Source organism: Eumetopias jubatus, unplaced genomic scaffold (assembly GCF_037043125.1).
Source record: "Eumetopias jubatus isolate StellerSeaLion01/CBP00866 unplaced genomic scaffold, mEumJub1_p1.0 scaffold_9, whole genome shotgun sequence".
Lineage (NCBI taxonomy): Eukaryota > Metazoa > Chordata > Mammalia > Carnivora > Otariidae > Eumetopias > Eumetopias jubatus.
This window is the reverse complement of record NW_028274815.1, coordinates 73821281-73843392: the sequence shown is the minus strand read 5'-3', so window position 1 is coordinate 73843392 and position 22112 is coordinate 73821281. Positions and strand designations below refer to the sequence as shown.

Genomic DNA, 22112 nt, shown 5'->3' with positions numbered 1-22112 from the left:
GTTTGTAGACCACAGAGGTGCTTTCCACACGTTTGTTGTTGCTGCTCCTAATACACATGTTGCCATGGCGATCATCGTGCGTGCGTGTGGGCAAGGTAGCACATTAGATTAGGGAGCATGAAGGGGCTGTAACTCAGCAGGGCACACAGGTTCACCTCTCAATGACTCCCACGTTTGCAGGTGGATGAACAGAACCCCCGGTTCCCTCTAACTCCGGCTCCTCGTGGAGGGAGCGGGTGTAATACTATAAAGTCCTGCTACTTCCACACACTTCATCTCAACCCTTCAGACAAGCAGGAATGTGTCATCCCAATTTGATAGACAAGGTAACAGACCAGCAAGGTGACTTCACCAGGGCCATGCCACCCTAGGGATTAATACCCAGGCCTCCCATGCCCAAGTCCGTGTTCCTCTCCCTTCCCTCCCGCCCTGGCCAGAGCTGAGCCTTGACCACACACGGTGGCCAGGGTGGGAGGTCGGGGAGCCCGGTCCCAGGGGCTTGGCTTGGTTGGGCTCACTGTCCTTTCTGTAGTTCATAAGCATCTGCTTAGAACAGCATATTTTATGAGCTTTCTCTTTTCTCAAGAAGTCCCAGCTGTAAGCGGAAACAGGGCCGTGGGTGCAAAGCAGGCAGGCCCTGAAGTGCTTCCTGCCCCACCTTTGCACTCGGGCCTGGATTCCTGATGGTGGCTGGAGTTCAAGTCCAGACGCCAGCAGGCTTGTGAGAAAGACCCCTCTTGCTCTGTGTGCAGGGCAATGGGCCCTCTTTGCAAGACCTTCCCAGCCCAGCCCAGCATGGCTGCTGAGGGAGGGCCAGGGCGGGGACCTTCCTCTGACAGTCTGGGTCCTTCTATGGGACGGGTGTGGGGCTTGCAGATTTGGTGGGTAGGGGGATTCTTACCCAGAACTTCAAATTTTATACTAGGTCTTACATGGTACCCCAAACTGTAAAGCAAGAGAGCTGCTCTGGCTGAGGCCAATATACCGCCCCCACCCCCACCCCCCGCCTGTCATTGCATGTACTAGCTCACTGCCCAGAACCGCCTGGGCTCTGTAGGGCCTGGTTGTTGCCACCAGTGTGTCTTCCCTCTTGTCCCCAGACACTCACCCCCCTTTGCCTGCTTGCCCTATGAAGACTGATCTTGCACAGAGGTCATGCTCCCGCAGGCAGGTTTCCCATCGTCCTCCGTGTGAATTTCTTTTTTTCTTTTTTTTAAAGATTTTATTTATTTATTTGACAAAGACACAGCGAGAGAGGGAACACAAGCAGGGGGGAGCAGCAGAGGGAGAAGCAGGCTTCCCACCGAGCAGGGAGCCCGATGCGGGGCTCGATCCCTGGACCCTGGGACCATGACCTGAGCCAAAGGCAGACGCTTAACGACTGAGCCACCCAGACACCCCCTCCACATGAATTTCAAACTCCTCTTGCATTCTAGGCTTTTCGGGGTTGGTTTCAACATGCCTGTCTTGCCCTTCCATTCACCAGGGCCCAATTCTCTGGTCCCTTCACTGTCTTTGGCTCCCACCGTGTGGTCTTTCCCTTCCCTCCCACCTTTTCCCTTCATGCTGTCTCCAAACCTAACCCTCTCTCCAAGCTTCTCTTGAGAGTCACTTCGTGCTGATGCCCTCCCAGCCTGCACCAGCCGGCAGTGGTCTCCCCCACGACGCAATAGCTCACATAGTCAGCGTTCTGTAAAGTAGCGTCTGATTCTTATGTGGTTTTAGCCGAGTTATTGCTGTTAGTATGCATCAGTCTCATCGTTCCAGCTAACCCCTATGGTTAACTCACGAAGGGAGGGGGAGGAGTTGCTTCTTCCTCTCATATCGTATGGATTGCAGCACACAGTAGGGCTTCCATAAATATCTACTGATTTTATTAGACCGCAGTAGTCTTGAAATATTCCTGATGTTATGGAAGCTCTTCCCTCATGTTGGGGAGAATGGAGGCACTTTTGGGGGTTGACCAGTGTGGGCGAGAGCCCTGGACTGAGGTGGGTTGCCAGCAGATTTCCCTGAGATGTGCACATCTCTCCCAACTCAAGAAGACCCTATTGGGATGTCTGAAGCATTAATTGTATGGGTCTGGCCCATCTTGCAGGGATTTGAAACTGGACAACATCCTTCTGGATGCAGAAGGTCACTGCAAGCTGGCCGACTTTGGGATGTGCAAGGAAGGGATTCTGAACGGTGTCACAACCACCACGTTCTGTGGAACTCCTGACTACATTGCACCCGAGGTAAGATGGTGAGAGAGGGCCACGTTCTTCTGCCAGGGCTGAGGCGGGGGCCGTTCCCTTGCACCGAGGTCACCTAGTGGTGCTGGGGGAAAGCACTAGAAAGCCAGGGGAGATTCTAAGGGAGGAGGGAGAAGAGGAAAGGTAGAAGGCTTACTGATTTCTCCATAGGACGTGGTGGTGATAGAGGAGATAATGGGCCAACTGTGAGCAACGGGCCATTCCCCACACCAGGGCAGAGACTCGCAGGGCCTCACCCTTCCATCTCAGTCCAGAACTACCAATGGACTGGGACCAGGAGGACTTTGTAGACTTGTATCATTATCTTCACTTCTTAATAACCAGAATAAAGGAGCACCATCGATAAAGGCAGCAATTAGCTTCATCAGCTGTAATGTACCTATAGTAAAACCGGGAATTATTTGCCATTTCTAGCGCAGTGGTGATTCTGCATGACGGGCACACGGGGTCGAGCAGGAAGAGGAAAACATGCCTTGTTATAAATGTAGATCAGAGATGTTCATTGGGAACCTGACCGACGGGCTGCCTTTCGTGAAGTTGTTTGGATGTTTTGTTCATCATAAAGTGCTTACTGGCCTTGAGTTTCTCAAGTCAGTCTTGCCTAGGCTGAGAGATACCTTGTGTGATATGATTCAGATATCATAGATGCTGAATAAAAATGGCCTTGAGGGTTCTGACCATGTAAGATGGGAAGGAGATACCAACGCCCCCGTAAGCACTGCCCACGGTGCATAGGTGTTCGTTAGCGCATTCTGATTGCATTTCCTTTCAGTTGGCATTGCTTGAGCACCCGCTAGACACAAAGCGATGTGGGGGTAAAGAATTGACTAAGCACTCCTCACTCTCCTAAAAGAGCTTCTGGTGTAGAGGCAGTGATCTCTAAGTATATAGCTAATTAAGCAGAATAAATAGATACAAAAGACAAGATGGTATCCTCAGGGATAAGGGAAGGCTTCTTGGAACACCCTGTAGATGAACTGAGTTGTCGAGAATCAGCAGGATTTCCTTTGGTGGTAGGTGTGGGAAGCATTCCTGAAAACAACCAGGGGATTGGGGTGGGGGGCAGGGCAGCACAGGAGGTTCAGTATTCCTGGGCTCTGAATCCGTTAGGGCTGTGTCTTTTCTGAGTACTCCCAGGATCCCGCACACAGATCAGGCTCTTAGTAATGGTTTGTTGAATGGACAAATGAATTTGAACTTTTGACACTCGACGTGAGCAAAGACGAACGGATGAGAATTTTCTTGGCCTTCATTCAGGGAAGGAAAATAGTATAGCTAGAACATAGGAGTTCTTAATGCTCATAGTAATGAATAAAATTAGGAAAGAGGACCAAGGGAAGTGGCCTTTATCCTAGAGGATCTGTAGACCCACTGAGAGTTTTCCGGTGGACGGTGTCCAGGTCTCTCAGACCTGTCCCAGAAAGAAGACAGACAACAGCAATCTGGCTCAGAAGGCAGAGAGTGCGGGAAGGAGAGTTAAGAGACTTTTCACAGACCAGACAAGACATGGGGGGCCCAAGGAGAGGCGTGAGGATGGTAAGTATAGTTGAGCTCCCTTTAGAACCTTTACCTTCTAAGAGATCTGAAAGCAGAGATTTCAATCAGTCTTCCTTAGCAGGAACACTAGGAATTTAATCTTCAAGGAGAAATCAGTAAAAGCGAGGGCCCTCGGTTGGGACCTACTTTTCTACCGTCTTCCTCATTCATTCCTTCTCAACAGAATGCCTGGTTCCGGTCCTCTGTAAGGAGGAGTCAAAGGGTTAACAGGACAGCAGAGTAGTTAAGGACCCAGCCCAAGGCAAACAGTCACTTTAGGATGAACAAAACATCCACACAGCTTTTCATGACAGGCAGTCCATTGACACGAGTCACAACGAACAGCGCTGATCTCTCCGTTTATAATGAGCCACAGACGCTCTTCCTTCCCATTCCTTCCTTGTGCCCACAATGCAGAACCGCCACTACATGCCAAACGGCGAGCAATCCTGGTCTTTCTGTAGGCGAATTACAGCTAATAAAGCTATTGCTACTTTTATCAAGGGCTATTGGGGAGATAAAATAAAATTATGCCTCCGAAGCATCTAGCACAGTGCCTGGCCCACGGGCGAGCACTGGGTCGTTATCATCGCTGTTGCCGGCTTGTCTAGAGGGTGGGGGGGTGGGAAAGGCACAGTCGTGAGAGTTGAGATTCCAGGGTAGACTGGACCACTGATGCCCCCATGTGACCTTGACCAAGTCACAAAAGTGCTTTAGACCCTCAGCTTCCTCATCTTTCAAATGGGAAGAGCACTTCCTGCCCTACCTACCTCATCAAGCTGTTTTGAGAGTCTAATGAGATTAGAGCATGGAAATGCTTGAGAAACCATAAGCCTCTATTCGGATAGGAGGGGCTGCGAGGCCCCTGGTTAACCCTGAAACCACAGACACCTAATGAGGTCCTAGCTCTTCGCCAACACTTCTCTTCCCACCATGCACGCTGGGCTAGCCCCCGCTGCACCCTTTCTCCTTTCCACATGCCCGGCGCCTGCTCCCCAGGAAATGGCAGCCAGCCCTGGGTATGACTGACACCACTGGGCCTGATGCTTGCCCTTCTGCCTCAGCTCTGAGCCACTCGAGGGGGTAGCCACCGCCCCCGTGCCCTCCCATGGCATGTGAAGCCTTGCCCTTCTCACTGCTCCATTGCTGACAGGCCGGTTAAGAAGCAGAAAATTAGGGCCCAGCCCCAAAGGAATTTTATGAAAGAGGCCGCCCAAAATGGGAAGGCTCTGGAGTGGGCCTGGGGAAGGGTGGGCAGGGCCGCTCTGTGGTTTCTGCAGAGCCACACTGTCTGAGCACACATAGGCCACCTGGAGGTCACCTCCCCACCACCCTGTGGAGGCACAGGACCCAGATCTGCCACCTCCTGGAGGCTGGAGGGTGGCCACCCCAGCATTCCTAGCCGTCTGAACCCAGGAGAGAAGGGAGCGCACCCAGCGAGACACACACAGTGGGCACACATGGCCACCAGTCTCCCAAGCGCTGGAATTGGCCTGATCACGGTGGAGGGCTCAGAGCATGCTAGAGCCCCTACCCTTGCTGGCTTAGAGATGCCCAGGGGAAACAACTAACCATGAAAAAATAACTAAAATCACGGTTTATATGGGAAGTGCCTGCAGTTCTTATGGACAGGAAAGGGTCTTAGGATCTGTCAGAAGAGACGAGAAAAGCTGGGGAAATTCGGGAAAGCTTTCTGGAGAAGATGCATGATAACCATGCCCTTGAAACCAGCAGTGCCATGGTGAGCCAGGTGGGGCGCTAGATCTTTCATGACTGAAGGAGCCACTGACTTTGGCTTTGACGCTGGAACAGAGCAGCATTTACTGGCTTCTCAGTACAGCAGAGCCTGTAGCTCTGACCTTTCAGATACTGTGTGTGGCCCACTGGGCTAAGAGACCAAAGATTCTCACCAGACAGATTGCCAGCCCCAAATAACTCAAAGTTGGCTGCGTTTGCTTACATTTCTTTTCATTCTAAATTCAAAGGATTCCTAAAACATGCGTGTTTTTACTATTTTCAAAATAATTCCACCTAAGTCTTTTTTTTTTAAGGATTTTATTTATTTACTTGAGAGAGAGAGAGAGAGAGTGTGTGTGTGAGAGAGAGAATGAGCAGGCAGAGGGACAAGCAGACTCCCTGCTGAGCAGGGAGCCTGATGCGAGTCTCGATCCCAGGACCCTGGGATCATGACCTGAGCCAAAGGCAGACGCTTAACCAACTGAGCCACCCAGGCGCCCTCTGCCTAAGTCTTTTTACTTAATCCCAGGCAGCCTGTAGTCTGTGGTCTCTAGAACGGTGTTTTGAGGAGATCAGCAAAAGCCCCGGTACTCCCATTCAGCGTTCTCTTCCCTGGCCATCCTGAAAGCTGAGAACTGAACTGGAGCCTCGTTCCAGATAGGTTACCTGAGAAGTTACCTGCCTGGGGTGTCCCGCAAACTGAAGTCACTGTGCATGGCCTTTTGCCATTTGGGGGAAAGTCCTGGATGGACACCCCTTTAGGACATGCACCCCAGCCATGCTGGTCCTCTATCACCTTCACTTTTTGGAATTCTTCATAGAACTACAGAGCCGAGAGTAACCCGGAGAGGCCATCTCATCTGTGTGTTTGTGGGCAGCACCATGCCTAATCTGGCTCTGACAAAAAGAGAAAATAATTATGGGATGGGGATCTCACTTCACAAACCCTTCCTTAGCAGTGGGGGCCAGCTCAGCATTTATTTCTACTCTGAGCCAAACATATATCCTTGACCTGCTGCATGCTCTCTAGACGTGGAGACCAAACCTAACAGAAGAAAACTTGGATTTCATACCAACTTCTGATTATACAGGGTTTTGTAGTTTGCAACATGCTTTCAAAATCTTCCACCTTAGCTAATCTTAGGAGGCTAAACTGAGAATCTGAGCTTCATGTGATGAGGAAGTCAAGTGAATGGCTGAAGATCACCCGGAAAAATGTAGCCCCAAACTTGGGATGGAATAAAAACACCCTGGTCAGTCTTCTCTCTCTGCCACTATAACACATGGCCAGGGCTCCAGAAAAAATAGGATTGGGGGCCATTACGGGCTTTTCAAAAGGTTCTGCAGCTTCTTTAGGTAGCATTCCTCCCAAACATTGAAATTATGACTCAGTTCGTAAAACTGCGGTCCCCGCACATCATTGTGCAGGAAGCTGATGGCACAGAGTGTCCCACCGCCACATGTTGCACATGCATTTAACATAAATGAATTTGACTTCTCCTTCGGTGAGAAGAAAAGAAGCGAGAGAGACTGAGAATGTAGGTAAGAAAAGTGATCGGTGACAAAGACAAAGCACATTGGGTAATCAAGGAGATGACTTGATTGGGGCTATCGCACTAGGGAGAAGGTTCTGCTCATTAGTGAGGAATGCCGCAGAAAAACTGAAGGGGCCTGAGTCTTATGGAGGCAGGTACACAAGGGCTTCATCAACGAGTTTTGTGGGAGTCGTGATGAACGTTGGAGGTGGGTCTTTTCCTGGAATATCCAAAAGCATAGGCATCCTTTGTGGTTAGAACACAAAAGGATGGGGAGATTTATTAACTATAGTTTCTTTTCCAAAAACATAGGGCTCAGGCGAATTCAACATTGTCACAGCATTGTCACAGCAGAATCTCAGTCTTTAAAGAAGACTGAGATTCTGCTCACCTTCCCACTCAGTGTGAGACGGTCCTGGTTTGCTCTCAGTCACTTACAGCTTGCTCGTGTCTCTCTTAGCCTGCGTCTTGCTCCTCTGACCCTGATTTTCGTGTCAGAAACACGCATGTATTTTTATATGGTCCTAAGTGCAAGTCAGGAAATTCATCTGCCGAAACAAAGAGACAGCGATTTATTCCCACGGGAGGACAGACTGTCGGTGTTGACTTTGGAGAGTTGATAGTTAGGCCCCAGCATAGTGCCTTCCAAACTCGGTTTTCCCTGAATTTGCTGATTTCCAAACCTCAGTTCTATGAGCCAGGGCTCCGCTGTGCCGAGGAGCAAGCTGGAAATGAAGATGCAGTTCCCACAGCACAGGGAGGCTGCGGGCGGGCGTCCGTGGCGGTCCGTGACCTTGCCCGCTTCCCCAACAGATCCTGCAGGAGTTGGAGTACGGCCCCTCCGTGGACTGGTGGGCCCTGGGGGTGCTGATGTACGAGATGATGGCCGGGCAGCCCCCCTTTGAGGCCGACAATGAGGACGACCTGTTCGAGTCCATCCTCCACGATGACGTGCTCTACCCGGTCTGGCTCAGCAAGGAGGCCGTCAGCATCCTGAAAGCTGTGAGTCCTTGCCCTCCCCCGTGCCGCTGCTCCCCTGACCTCTCTCCCTCTTCTCCCTCTGTCCCTGTCATTCCTTCCTGGTCCCCGAGGACTCCTCGCTCCCTCCCTCCCCTCCTCTCTGCCGACCCACCTCTGCTGCCGAAGGAGAGGCCTTTGCAGGCAGGCACAGCGGGGAGTTGAGGCACGAATTGCTTTCTGCGGGACTGTGTCTCCTGAGAGGGAGCTCTGTGCGTGTCTGTGTGCTCCTGAGTTCCACAGGGAGCCCAACTAACCCAGACCGTGCCGGCGTCATTTCTGCCACATGTACGCCGGGCCTTGGCCCCTGCCTCCTCCCCTGCCACCCAAGGCCTCTCTCCTTCCACTGGAGCCTGTGATGGGCAGGAGGGAGGTGGTCACTGCGCGCCTGTGTCCATGACAGCATCTCTGTGGCTGAAGAGCTGATGAGAAAAGAAGTGCCCGCTCAAGACCTGTGCAGCCGTGCTGGATTCAGACACGATAGAGAGATGGTCCCCAGCCCTGCAGATAATCCCGCACATGTGAGATGCTTAGCACTTGCCCAGCATGGCTGTTTCTGCGACGTAAGCCACTCAGATGAGGGCAAGTAAGTCAAGTTCCCTGTCCGCCTTGGAAAGCTGTGGAAGGCCGGGTGCAGGGAAGGTAAGCAGAGCAGTTGACCTGCTGGGTTGCGGCGGAACCGAGGTGACAGCCTAAGAACTTTGACTTCCAGTCCTGGCTTCCGTCGCCCATTAGAGTGTGGCAAATTTCAGTACCTGGCACATCACATTCACCAGGTTTTTCGTATCCAAGTACCTTCTCAACTGCGATTTACTTGTTCCTTCAGTCAACTAACTACCGATATTTACCTAATTCTAGGCTTTTTACCCAGAAATTTTATATCGCTGTCATAAACAGAAAACCAGTATCATTTACCGTAAATAAATAACATAGATCATCATAGGAAGATGGCAGAAAGACCTCACATCATTCTGTCGGTGTCTGGGAGCACACATGCCACATTCTGGAAAGTGCCACATCAGAGCATGCTGTCCTCTCCTGCGGCTCTTGCTTTCTTCTCCATCCTTCTTTCCCTCACCTCATCCATCTCCCTTTGTCTCCCTCCCCCTCCCCATCAATAATTCAATGACCAGCTGTTTTTTGAGGGTTTCCCACGTGTGGGGCATCACGCCTCGTGCCAAGTAAGTATTGGCGAGTATAACAGCCATCGTCCAGCAGGCAAAAATAAATAAAAAAAATACATCCACACATAGTCACAACTGAGAAGCAAAAAGAGAATGTGTATTCACTCATCTCGTGCAAAGCAGTGAGCATCAAGTATGCACAAGGTGCTGTGTCAGGTGCCGGCTAAGGAGAAACCTGCAGGCAGCACCCGAAGGAGCCAGAACACCAGCCCAGCAGAGCTGCTCACTTGCCCGGGGCCCTGAACACCAGCCCGACAAACCGATGAGCCCCCTGCCAGCACCCCAGCGAGGCCCTTTCATTTTTGGATGACCCAGAGCAGTGTTTCTCAACAAGGTGTGATTTTTTGCCCTCCCACCCCTGCCCCAGGAGATATTTGGCAATGTCTGGAAATGCTTTCGCCATCACAACTTGGAGGGGGGCTGCTGCTGGCATCTAGTGGGTGGAGCCCAGGGACATTGCTAAACATCCTACAATGCCCAGGACAATTCCCACAACAAAGTATCCAGTGCAAAATGTCATTAGCACAGAGGTTGAGAAACTTCGACCTACAGAGATTCAGAAGCTAGGGGTTATGCCTGTGTCGGCTGGTTGGTGAGGGCAAAGTCTCTGGTAGAAGGCATCTTCCCTGCGAGAAGAGCTTCTGACTCAGGAGCAGCTTCCTGAGATGTTAAAACCCGTATGTTTATCAGTAGCCCTGATACTTCCTCTCCCAGAAGTGGAAGGGCAGGAAGAGCTAAGGAAGTAAGGAAGAGTCTTTACTCCCTTGGCCTTGGAACGCTTTACTTCCTCACATTGTCCCTTGATTCTCAGGCCAGGCCAGGTTTTCCATGACTCTGGCCACTGAGCTGTGTCTCTGAGGCCTGCTACCTACATGAAAGTGGTGCAGAACTCTGCACAACCACGAAAGTGACAAGTGACACAGAACTCTAGAGAAGATCATTTACATCATAGAGTTATGCAGTGCCCAACCTGTGCAACAGTAAGTGCTGGTCTTAGTGCCTTCCTTTCTCAGCACTGTGCTCTGAGGCCCAGCATTCAGCCCCCCGCTGAGCCATTTAAATGTTCTGAGTGCACAATAGAAGCCAGGCACTGAACCAGGTACTGAGAAGACAGGACTGATTCCTACATCCTAGAGCTCACCAAGGAAAGAGAAGTTTAGGCAAATTATAATTTAAATAAACAAGAAACATGAGGTCCCAGGTACCTACACAGCAGGGAATCTGGGGAGGCTTCACAGAGGAGGCAGCATTTTGACTGGTTCTTAGAGGGCACGTAGGGACTGGACAGGGGCATTCAGCCAGGGGAATAAAGGATACTAAAGGCCAGCCAAGGTAGACTGGGTTCAGACTAAGTTTCTGTGTGCCAAAGTCTATGGACTGTATCCTGCGGGCAGTAGGAATCAAGAGTGTTGAAGCAGGGTAGCCTCTGCTGACTTTTAGGTTTAGGAAGTGTGCGTTGGTACCATTCTACCTCAGATCTGCCCACCACCCCTTCACTCTCTTATCTGTGGCTCTCCCAGCTGTGTGTCCATGTGCTTTGGCTTCAGGGGCACCAGGCAAGTGTCAGTAGGAGATGCTCCCTGCCCAAGAAAATCTCCCTTGCTAATGAAGCCTGAAATTGTATCAGTATAGAGTTCTTCCTTTGGATTATGGTTTGTCCTCTTAAATTCCTTCATTTAAATACAGACGCTTAGCCTTCACCCTGTGAAATGTAACTCTTGTCTCTAGCACGAATGCACACACACACACACACACACACACACACCCCTGCCTTTATTTTGGGTGGCTATCAGAAATATTTCCACCTATCAGTGGATTTTTTTTTCAAGGTTATTTGGTACACATCTACTCAGATTAGCTGCCATCAGAACTGACTCACTTAATAGGAATAAGCTCACCTGGGTGTGTGGGGAAATATGAGGGCTACGGATAAAAATACAGATTTTTACGTCTCGGGAAGCTGCCCCCAAGCTAGAGGTTCTTTTCACAAGACGTCAGCCAACAAATATAAAACATATCAATGTGGTTTTTACAAACATTGAGAAACCATAAGCTTTTCCTTTTCTTGTTTTTTTTTTTTTTATCAGTTGATCTACATGGGTATTGTATGCTAGAGATTACAAATTCAAATTCAAAAAAAAAAAGTGAGAGGGCCCCGGGGCCAGGAAAAGGAGACGTGCAGGAGGTGCCTTTGATAATTTACCTTAGCATGAATATCTGGTCCTCTTTCCTTCCTTCAGCAAGGACCTCAGTGTAAGTGACTTTATCAGACCCTAGTCTCCCTGATGAGAAGACTCGAGAATCTGAGGAGAATCGGGGAGTTAGTAACAGCCCAAGGTCCTACTCCCAGCATGGTACCTTGTTGGCTGTTTGACCTTGGCCAAGTTAATTAACCTCTCTGTGCCTCAACTACCTCACTTATAAAATAGGGACAATAATAGACCTGAGAGGCTCGCATTTGGATGAAATGAGTTAATAATGTTTGCTATGTTTAGAATGGTGCTGGCACATAGTTAGTTCTAGACAAGATTAAAAGAGGACCCTGGGGGGCAGAGCCCCCAGAAGTGCAGGAAACAGGCTTGGGAGAGGGTGCTGAAGACCTTGCCCTGGCTGGCTTCCATCTTTCCCTCGAAGCCTGTCCCTGCCAGGTCTTTGTCACTAATTCTGTCCTGTCGTCCTCCCCACAGTTCATGACCAAGAACCCGCACAAGCGCCTGGGCTGTGTGGCAGCCCAGAACGGTGAGGACGCCATTAAGCAGCACCCGTTCTTCAAGGAGATCGACTGGGTGCTCCTGGAGCAGAAGAAGATCAAGCCGCCCTTCAAACCTCGAATTGTAAGTAGGGCCCGGAGCTCATTCCACACCGTGGGTCGGGCCTGGACGCATAGACAGAGTGGTCCGGGGCACTCTCACAGCCCAAATGACAAGGGCCGGTGGTAGCCCCCCCCCAGCCCCGCCCACCGCCGAAAGAGCCTTCCAAAGCCCTAAGAGTTTACTGTCAAAAATACGTAACCTAGAGCTGCATCCGAGATGGTGGTTTACATGGGACACAGAAGAAGACTTTTTAATTTTAACAGAGATCCATCTATGGCTTTCACAAATGCTACATTCTGCATATGGTAGAGATACACGGTTTCTTTATAAACAAACGGGTCTGCTTAATAACTGAGTCAACTTAAAAGAAACCCACTCAGTAAGAGCCACAGTCAGAGTCGGGATGTGGCCCTAGCGCAGAGTGTGAAGGTAAGGCCCGGGGCCCGACACCCGGGGAGGGCCGCGCTGCGCCGAGCCTGGGGGCCGAGCCTGTGAGAGGCGGTCTGTGGAGAGCTCCCACACCTGCTCGGCTCCACTGTCCCTGCCGAGCCCTCTCCAGCCCCAGCCCACACCTCCATGCAGGTTCTCAGGCCCGTGGCGGTGATGCCTGTCCCGGGGGCTGCAGTAAAGTGTTGTTGAAGCTCGGCGGCTGGAAAGAGGAATCAGAGGGCAGAGGCCATGTGCTGGCCGTGACCTCCTGCTGGAGGCAGTGCCGTCCTTAGAGTGTGTGTGCATGCCTGTGCAGGGGGCGTATCTTAAGTCTGTTGGCGTGTCGCCCGATGAGGCAATCATCCAGACTGAAAATTGGGGCGCCAGCTGGGCTAGTCCACTGGGAGCACAGGGAATATGTAACGTGAGGAAATTACAGGGCAGGAGCCCCAGAGCGGTGGGGCTGGGGTCCTGGGCGGGAAAAAACCCAAAGTCATCCAGTCAACCCTCAGCCACCCCGCATTCTGTCAGGCAGTCCTCCCTCATTTCCAAGTACAGGAAAGACCCTCCTGTGCTTTGTGAATCACCCATGAGGAATTCCATTCTATTCCAGGAGGTTTTCTGGGGAGCGATTACAGATAGTGCTGGGATTCTCAGAAATATCCCAAGGAGGAGGCAACTCTCAGCTGAAGGCGTGGTGCACGCCTCGGCCAGATTAGAACGTGGAAGGTTGACTGGCCCTGGATGCTCGGTCGGGTCACCGTTCCTCATTTGCTTCCTCCTTCGGTTTTGATGAGTTTTGCTGGCTGGCACACAGCTTGGCACAGGCTAGATTTAGGTTCACCTTCTCTCTTTGGTAACATCACCTCTGCCCCTGCCCGCCTATCTCCCCCTTGGCTCTGGGGCCTGCTGCGGCTCTGGGCAGGGTGCACTGCACATGCCGGCCTGCTCAAAGGCTGCCCCCACCCCTTCACCTGGAGGGTCTCTGTGAGTAGTCTTCAAGGACAAGTTTAACCGTGTCCTGGAAAAAGTGAGGCGAAGTAAGAAACCAGAGGTCAGGTGGAGAAGGAGGGGAAAACTAAAGACTCAGATCTGAGGGTCCAGTGTTAGCGTGGGTTTAGTCTAAGGTAATTAACCCAAAGCAAAGTGGGAAGTAGGGCTAAGTAGCAAATCCAGACCCGACCAATGGGACCAATCAGCCAGTGGAGGTCTGCAAAATGACTTACACGACTCAAAGCTGGGCTTGCAGAGGGCCGGGCTGGGCTAGAGGGGCAGCCCCTCCTGGGGGCATGGGGCCAGAGGACAGGGCAAGCCCGGGGGATGTGAAGGGGGGAGAGTGGGTCTGGGGTGTGCTGAGAAGCCGCAGGGAATTAGGGAAGATCTTGACAATAAAAGGCCCAAAGAAGTTTTAAAGTATGGATTCATGGACAAGAGTCTCTCTTTGGGGTAAACAGATGGCAAAACAGTGCTCAAATCCAGCAGAGGAGAGTGCTCTGAGATTTCAGGGGCCCCGCGAAGCTCCTGTCTCTAGAAGCCCTTCCCCAAGGCCTAGCGATACCAGGGATTCCTCACCAGGCTGCCATGCTGTGTCTGAACCCTGAGCCAATAAAAGGGCAAACCCAAGAGAAGTGACCCTTTGAGCTGTAGCTGGCTTCCCCAGAGTGAGAGAAAGGCGTGAAGAACTAGTGTGAGCTTTCTGTGGGCCTGCGGGCTGGAGAAGGAGCCAGGCATGGAGGAAGGGGGGGGGAAGGAGAGAAGAGAGACTCAGAAAGCCAACCCGTGACCCAATCCATTGGTGGGCAGGGGGCAGGCCTCAGCCGGCTGGGACAGACAGGAATGACTAGCTGGCAGTGCAGGTGCTCCTGTGGGCCAGGGTGGGTGCCCAGGGACCCAGCAGGAGAAGTACATCCCTGCGTGAGGGGGCCAAACTCACCTGGGGGCCAGGTGGGACTCCATCTCCACCCAGAGTCACAGGGGACCCGTGCTTCCCTCCCTCGGGCCTCTTGCAAGCCCCCAGCCTGGAACCAGAGGGCAGAACTCTGCTTGCTTGCTTTGCTCAGGGGCTCTAGGCTTCCTGGGGCGTGCCCATCCCCCGGGGGGATGGCAAAGAGTAAGGACAGGGGCCGTCCAGGAGCTCCGAATGATGTCCGCCTGAGTCCGCATTCCCAAAGACTGATTTCATCCTTGCTTCGCACATCACCTTCTGTGCATGTTCCTACTCGACCCCTCCAGAGTTATCCTGACACTGTTGGGGGTCAGGCATTTATCCGGCTGGTGTGAATTCTGTTTGGAAGAGAGAGTTGGAACATCCGAAGGAAGGATGAGAAGGGAAATTTACATCTTGCAAGAGACGTTTCTAGTCACATTTCGAGCCGAATACTGTTGATCCTCGCAGAGTTCTCAGCTACAGGTCTTTAAAGTTGTGTTCAAGTTATTTAAGTATCTGACCGCATTTATATCCTAGAGATTTCTCTCTGGAGAATTATCAAAATGGGAAAGAAAAGACCAGTCTACATCTCATTAGCAGGTGGGAAAGGTGTCCCAAGTCTGTCCCTAAGTTGAAAGCTCTTTTCTGAAGAATGTTGATGGTACCACCTTACATCCTCTGTGGGCTTGTATACCGCAGAAATGAATTTTAAGTTGAATTAAAGCCCGCCACAGTGAAGAACATACTGAAAGCCTCACAGGACCCCTGTGGAACTCACACAAGGTTTTTATAAACCACCACCCACCTCTTACTAACTCAGGATTGACCCTGGGGTACGAGTACCCGATGGCTCGGATACCAGCAGTGGGGATGGTTACACTTCATACACAGGGCCCGGTACCCACAGACAGAACAGGTACCATCCACGAGAGGTCACTGGAGGGACATGGGGGGCTAAAGTATGTCCCCCAGAAGTTGTCCCCTGTTTACAGGGCAAGGGTTCCATCACAAGACAGGCTGTCCTTGGGCTGAAGGTGTCCCATAGCTCTAGGGAACATCAGATGCCTTTTGACGCGAGCTGGGAAGGAAAGGTTTTGAGAGACGGAGGAAGGAAAGCGGGTTTGGAGCCTGGCGTTGGGAAGACGTGGACAAGAGAGTGGGTTGTAAGCCACCAGGGATAGGGGGAGGTTCTTGGATCTTAGGGACAGACTCCTTGAGAAAGGAGAGGACAAGTATGTGAGCAACATCACTGGCCTTGCGATTTGGGGGTGGGCTCAAGAAGACACGGGGCGTGTGCTTTAGAAGGCAGTGGAACCAGATGCACAGACCACCACCACCACCCCCCCCCGCCGCCCCCAGTCTCATTGTGCCAAAAACCCCCAGGGCATTCAGTCAAAGACCTGGGGCCCTGAGGGAACTCTGGGGCTCCTTCGTCTTGGGCTCGCTCCATTTGCTCCCTACCCGTGTCCTGTTGACATCACACCAAGATGCCACCCCCCCACAAGAAAACAGCTGGAGAGCAACGACCCCGCTGAATTAGCCGGACATACCAAATCTTAGGACCTTGGGCAGGGTCCTGCCTGTCTGATTCAGGAGGGAATTGGTTTTGTCTGATGGGAGGTGCTGGAGGTGAGGCTGGGCGAAGTCACGCCATCCAGTCCAGGCTTCAGAAGAGCCAAGACACAGTGCTATAGTTTCTGGAGCTCCTGACTCTTCCCAGTCCCGCGGCACGGTTGGAGCTCCGCCACAGCGGAGCCTGCAGTGGGAAAGCAAGCCCACCTGCACGCTGCCCAGGCTGTCTCAGCTGAAGCCTGGGGTGCCTCGATCACCCCTACAGGGGTTGACGATACGGCAAGTTCCCGGGCCTGGTTTCCATCCTCTCTGTAGGAAGCCTCGCCCCTCTGAAGATCTCACCAGCGAGATTGTCCAGATTTGTAGCTGGCCTCTGGCCTCTGGTCCAGTTCCCTGGCGTACCCTGAGTGGCTGCTCTCCCCTCCAGGCCTTTGCCTTCTTGAGATGTTTGCTAGGCTGAGATTTCTGCTCCCTGGCGCCTGAGCCTCCCGGACTAACCCCTGCCCTGCCTCACCAGCTGTCAGTCCAACGGGGTGGCCCGCCTTCGTGTTTACGTCCCCTTTGCACTCACCCCCACCGCAGGACATCTTGCAGTGGTCCTGCTCCAGTGGGGAGATTTCCTCTCATTCATCCAACCAGCATTCTTGTACACTGGCCCTCCCTCCCTTTCCCTTTCATATTCCTCCTGTCGGCCCCCTCGCCACCCACGGATTCCAACTTTGCACAAGCGATGTGCCATCGACGCCAGACCAAAGACTTTGTGCCATCGTGTACTCACCTGCATCTCTGGAGGTGGCCTGCGTCAGAGCAGGGGTGCACAGGGCGGGCGGCAGGCCCCCCCTCCCCCCTGGCAGCAGGCGGGCGGGTGGGGGAACCGAGAAGCCAGTGAGGCAGGAGCCCAGGCCTCTGACGCTGGGGAAAATCTCCCAGCGTAGAATCCGTTTGCCCGTCCCACTGGGGATTCTGTTCCGAGGTGGCGGCATCACCCAGGAGCCCGTAAATGTAGCACAGTCCGCTTTTGCGTTCCTGGTGGGCTCGCTTCCTCTGGGGGCCGTAGCGGGCAGAAGTGATGTGTTTGGTGTGCTCGGACAGCCCCATCTTTGACCATGCGGGGCTTGGAGGCACTTTCCTGCTCCGGGCTTCTCTCCCGTGTGTCCCTCCTTTGCCCAAAAAGCATTGGGCTCTGAGACGATGGCTGCCAGGGCTCCGGTGCTGGAATCAGGGGAAACCAGCAGAGGGGGGAGAGCTCCGCCTCCCCAGAAACCTAGCTCTCCTCAGTGAAAGCCAAGGGCAATGAGGGAAATGCCGGCCAAGTAAACTTCTCTTTGTGTACATGTTCTCTCTTTTCAAGTTTGCTTCAGTGTGAATGCCCCTCTTTAAGGTAAGGCCTCCAGAATGGGGAGTCTGTCCAGGTAGGTGAGCCCTCAGGCCCGCTGACATGGAGGCCCTTCCAACCTCATGATCCGTTTCCATCCAGCCATCCACACTGCATGGCGGGACCCTCAAGGGAGGCCCTTCCTGCATGCTCCTGCATGAGCGGGCTGTGCTGAGAGAAAACTGGGAAGTGGGCTTGAGACCCTCACAACCTCACTGACATCGCAGCCTGAGGGAGGAGCCCTGCCCTAAAGCTAGCGCCCCTGCGCGAGGACCACCTGATAGTGTGCACCATGAAGACTGTTAAAGGCTGTTCTCCTCCTCCACCTGGCAGAGCAGGAACAGGGCCCGGCCAGTTCCTACAGACGTCAGTTAGGACAGCCCCCTGGACTGTGTCCGTGCCAGAGTGAGAGCCCTGAGCCTCCAAGAGGTTGCAAGGTCCCACAAAGAGCCAGGACACTGCTCTGGGCCCGGAGGGCATGGGAAATGTCCAGGAACCTGTTTCTGGCTGTTGGCCCAGGTAGTGACATGGCACAGTGGACCGGTGCCGGCTCTGAGCACAGGGAGGCTTGCGTTGGAATAAAAATGCTGTCACAGGATAGCCATGTAAGCCCGGGAATTCACTTCCCCCAGACCTCTAGCCTCCTTGAGCCCCACCCACCTCCTTATCCGTAACGTGGGGATTAAAAATAGCCACTCATAAAATTATTCACAGGATTAGACAAAGCTTTGGCTCTCCAGGAGTTTTAGTTCCTCTCTCCATTCACACTCGCCGCCACCACCAACCTCCCCCCCCCCCGCCCCCGCCACCCAGCCTGATAAAGCCCCTCCTTCTCCCTCTCATCCCAAGATGAGGAACCAAGAGCTAAGGAAGGCAGGAGGCCGTGCAGTGTGTGGAGGCCAGGCTGCGGAATCCAGCGTAGCCAGGTCCCCATGAGGGCTGCAGGATCTTGGGAGAGTCGTCTCATCTTTCCGAGCCTTAGGCCGCCGATCCAGAGCGTGGGGATAGTAATACCATCTATGCTGAGGGGCAAGGGGGAGTGCAAAGCAAATTGTGTGAGGCAGGCAGTGCAGTCCTTGGGATGTAGCGAGTGCTGGGACAGTGCTGACGCTGACAGCAGTGGAGAACCTGGCGGGGGGTCCCAAGGGGGCTGGACCTGGACCTGGACCTGGCACGGTTCCCGGAGAGGCCAGGGGTTCAGGTGAGGGATGACACCATGTGGTCAGGGACGCTGCCATCGCAGGGCAGAGGGGCATCTGAGGCCTGGCCGAGAAACTTCTGGGGTTTAATTCTGGCCCTGCCCCTGATCTGGGATGGGCTGGGGGTGGGGGTGGCACACAGGGAGCCGAGAGACTCACCCCTAGCCATTCTAATGCCCTTTGGGGAACCCCAAGTTTCCCCCCAGGATCTGGCCCCCTTTCACTGTGTGAGCTGGCCAGCGCCTTACTTCTCCTGCCTTCTTTCCCGTTGGGCTTGTTGCTGAGCACAGCCGTGCCGCCCAGCCCTAAAACCGTGGCAGTCTGTCGGGACCCTGAGACCCCGTGGCCATGGCCCTGTGAGCACGGCAGGCTCCCAAGGATTTCTAAGCTAAACAGCCTCGGCAGGGTGTCTTTGACTCTGCACGAGGGATCTCTCGGTCTGAGAACTGTGTCTGCAGGAGCATTCCTATGGCTTGACCTACACATCACATTGGTGCCCCCACCCATCACCCCAGGGGAAGAATTGGAGCCCTGGGCTGGGCTGGGCATGCCTATAAGTTCCCAAGTTTTTTTTATGACCTCACAGCTGTTAGGTCAGGATGTGCCTTCGTGGGTTCATCACACTAGCATATATTGAATTTAATTTCCTCCCGCTCCACTGGCACGGGAGGAAACACACAACCTACCAGGGAGCGTGGGACCTACAGGGCTATGTGTGACTGAAGGGGGGAAGGTTCTCCAGAGGAGCTGGATCTTGGCAGAGAACGCCAGAAAGCATTAGGGAGAGACAGCTACCACCGGGGAAGGGATGGGAACAGGGGGTGGGGGAAGGCTAGCTTCAAATCGGCGATTTTCAGCAGGAATTTATCAAGCATGTACTTCGTGCCCTCTGGGAAGCTGCAAAGGGGAAGGTTGGTTGACATAGGAAGGAAAGAATCCCCTACCATCCCCTTCATGTTACCGTTTGAGGAGTTCGGGCAATAGGAGACTCTAATATGAGGTCCTTAGGGGAAGACCAGCATAGTGTCAAATCCAGGACTTGGGGAGGGAGTTTTGGGGTTTGCCTCTTGAGGTTAGAGGACAGGGAAGAGAGGTGGTGTGCAGAAGAGAGGCCTCCGCAGACGGGCCGGCGAGTAGGGCCTCTGTGGGCCGCGCGAGCCCCTTCCCACCTGCGGTCTCGTAGAAGGCAGTGCGCTCCTGCCCCTCTCTTTCAGAGGAGGGTTACGGGGCATCTGGCAGCCTGGAGTGGAGGGCCAGTGGTCAGAGGCTGGAGACTGGGCATCGAAGTAAAAGCGGAAGGAAACTCAAACCTCCCCGGTGGAGGGCCTCCAGGCCTCCAGGCCTCCAGTTAGAATTTGCTCTTTGAAGGGTACAGGCACCAAGGGAAACCATGCATGCTGACAGTGTCCTCACCCACACCAGCCTCCAAGGCCAGGACCTTGAATCCCCAGGGGCCCAGCTGGCTCTCCTGGAGAAAAGAAGCTCTTAGGAAAGAGCTCTGCCTCAGGGGGATTGGTGCCCTGTTTACCCCCCACTGTTTGTGGCGGTTGGGGTTGGGGGGGACAGGAAGGTAATGGAATTGAACTTGGCCTAAACTTGACATGCAAACGTTATTCTAGGATTCTGGGATTTGACAGACATACACTGGGTACATGGCACATCATTGTGGTTCCACAATCTACCTCAGTCTTTTCAGAGTGAGGAGGCCTTCAGCACTCCGACCCTGGCTTCTTCCTTCTGGGACCCACTCCACCCCCAAAGGGGGTTTCTTGGAATGCAGAGCTTGAATGTCAGTGGAGTATTTCAGGTGTGTGAGCCCTGCTAGGTGTGGAAGAAGGTCGAGAATGGCCAGGGCAGTGAGTTACGATACTTGCCTGAAGTAGAGAGATGGGAAGATAAGCCTGTGGCGGGGCTTATCATCTGTAATGACTCGGGGAAATAAAGCAGACCTTGACTTGGGGCTTTGGCCAGACTCCTCCTCCTCTCCTCCTGGCATCGCAGCCGGTGTTTGGAAGCCACAGAACTGGTGGTCCTCCTGGGGAGGCAGGGCAGATTCAGGCTATAGGGCCTGGGCACCTGGGATGTGGGTGTTCCAGTAAATGATTCAGAATACAGTCCGCTTGAAATGTGAGATTCCAGAATTGCGCCCTCACCGTGTACCAGAGGCAATGAGCTAAGAGGAAAATGCTGGACAGGTGCTGGCCCCTGTTGTTTGTATCTGTGAGACTCGGAGCAAGTCACTGAATGTCTTTGCTCCCTTCTGGTAACATGAGGGACTTAGGTAATCCCTAAAATGTCTTCTATCCCCATGAGGGCAGGACTTAGAGGTTCTTTGAAATCAACTTTATTATAATAAAATTTACATAGAATAAAATCTGCCCATGTAAAGCGTGCATTTTGATGTGTTTTCACAAATGCGTGCACCCGTGTTACCACCAGCACAGTGAATATATAGAACATCACTAGCCCGAACAGTTCCCAGGTGCCCTTTGCCCCAGGCAGTCCCTGATCTGCTTTCTGTCACCAGAGAGTAGATTTGTCTTTTCTAGAGTTTCATATGTATATATATATATATAGAGAGAGAGAGAGAGAGAGAGAGAGAGAGAGCCATGTAGTATGGGCTCTTTTGTGTCTGACTTCTCTCACTCAGTATCATGTGTTAGAGATTTGAGAATTGTATTTTTAACTTTTTACCATGGAAAATTTCAGACACGTACAGAAGTAGAGAGAATCCCTATGTGTCCATCACCCAGTACCGACAATGAGCCACCTCCGGTTAATTTGTTAGGGAAGGGATTTATATCTGTTCCATGCACAGCTGTATCCTCAGCATAACTCCTGGCACATAGGAGGTACTCAATATATATGCATGGGGTGAATGAATGAATGAATTCTGTCGATCTACAGTGTTTTTCCAGAGAATATTTCTCTCTTAGCTCCATCTCCAAATTCTCTTCTCACCTTTTATGGCCCAAGAGCTATTCCAGTTCATGCCCGGGAATTTGGGGTGATAAGATCCTGCATTAAGAAACCTGAAATTGTTGAATGCTAAGAGAGGTGGGTGACCTCATCTTGACTTGAGAGGCATATATTAGAGTGTTTACAGTTCCCGTTTCAAAGCCAGCAGGCAGAGCAATAATAAATCCCGGCCAAGAGAACTGATTTCTATCTAGAACATTTTCATAAGTTGGGGGGGGGGTGGAATAGATGAGTGGAAGAACAGGGCTTATGCCAGGACCAGGTAGAAAAGCTTCTTTGGGCACCAAAAAGGTATCCCTAGAATTAACTAAACCCAACGGCTGTCAACGATGACCCGGCTTTGAGAAGTAGATGCTACGTGCAAAAGGGCCCCACGGTGAGAGGCAGAGTGGGGCCAGCTTTGCCGCCGTGGGCCTGCCCACTTTCCGCTGGAGGCATGGGTCCTGCTGCTGCACGTCCCGCCGCATGGGGCCAGCTCGCTGCAGAGCCCAGCTCGGGCGCTCAGGCCTCAGGCGAGCCACGGCTCGCAGGGTGCTGTCTCCTCCTCAGGCTGT

The 22112-nt window shown here is 52.7% G+C and overlaps 1 protein-coding gene across 3 annotated transcripts in view; it reads left to right on the top strand.

The window, feature by feature from the left end:
* Positions 1–22112, top strand: part of PRKCE (protein kinase C epsilon) — a 474741-nt gene that overhangs the window by 435676 nt on the left and 16953 nt on the right. For 2 of the 3 annotated variants that reach the window (XM_088026545.1, XM_028103787.2), the window contains 3 exons: positions 2099–2237; positions 7877–8065; positions 11952–12098. In XM_088026545.1, coding sequence (XP_087882671.1) covers positions 2099–2237; positions 7877–8065; positions 11952–12098 — 475 coding nt within the window. Of the gene's footprint in view, positions 1–2098; positions 2238–7876; positions 8066–8483; positions 9599–11951; positions 12099–22112 lie in introns of those variants that run through there. The other variant, XR_003609387.2, reaches the window with a different exon arrangement.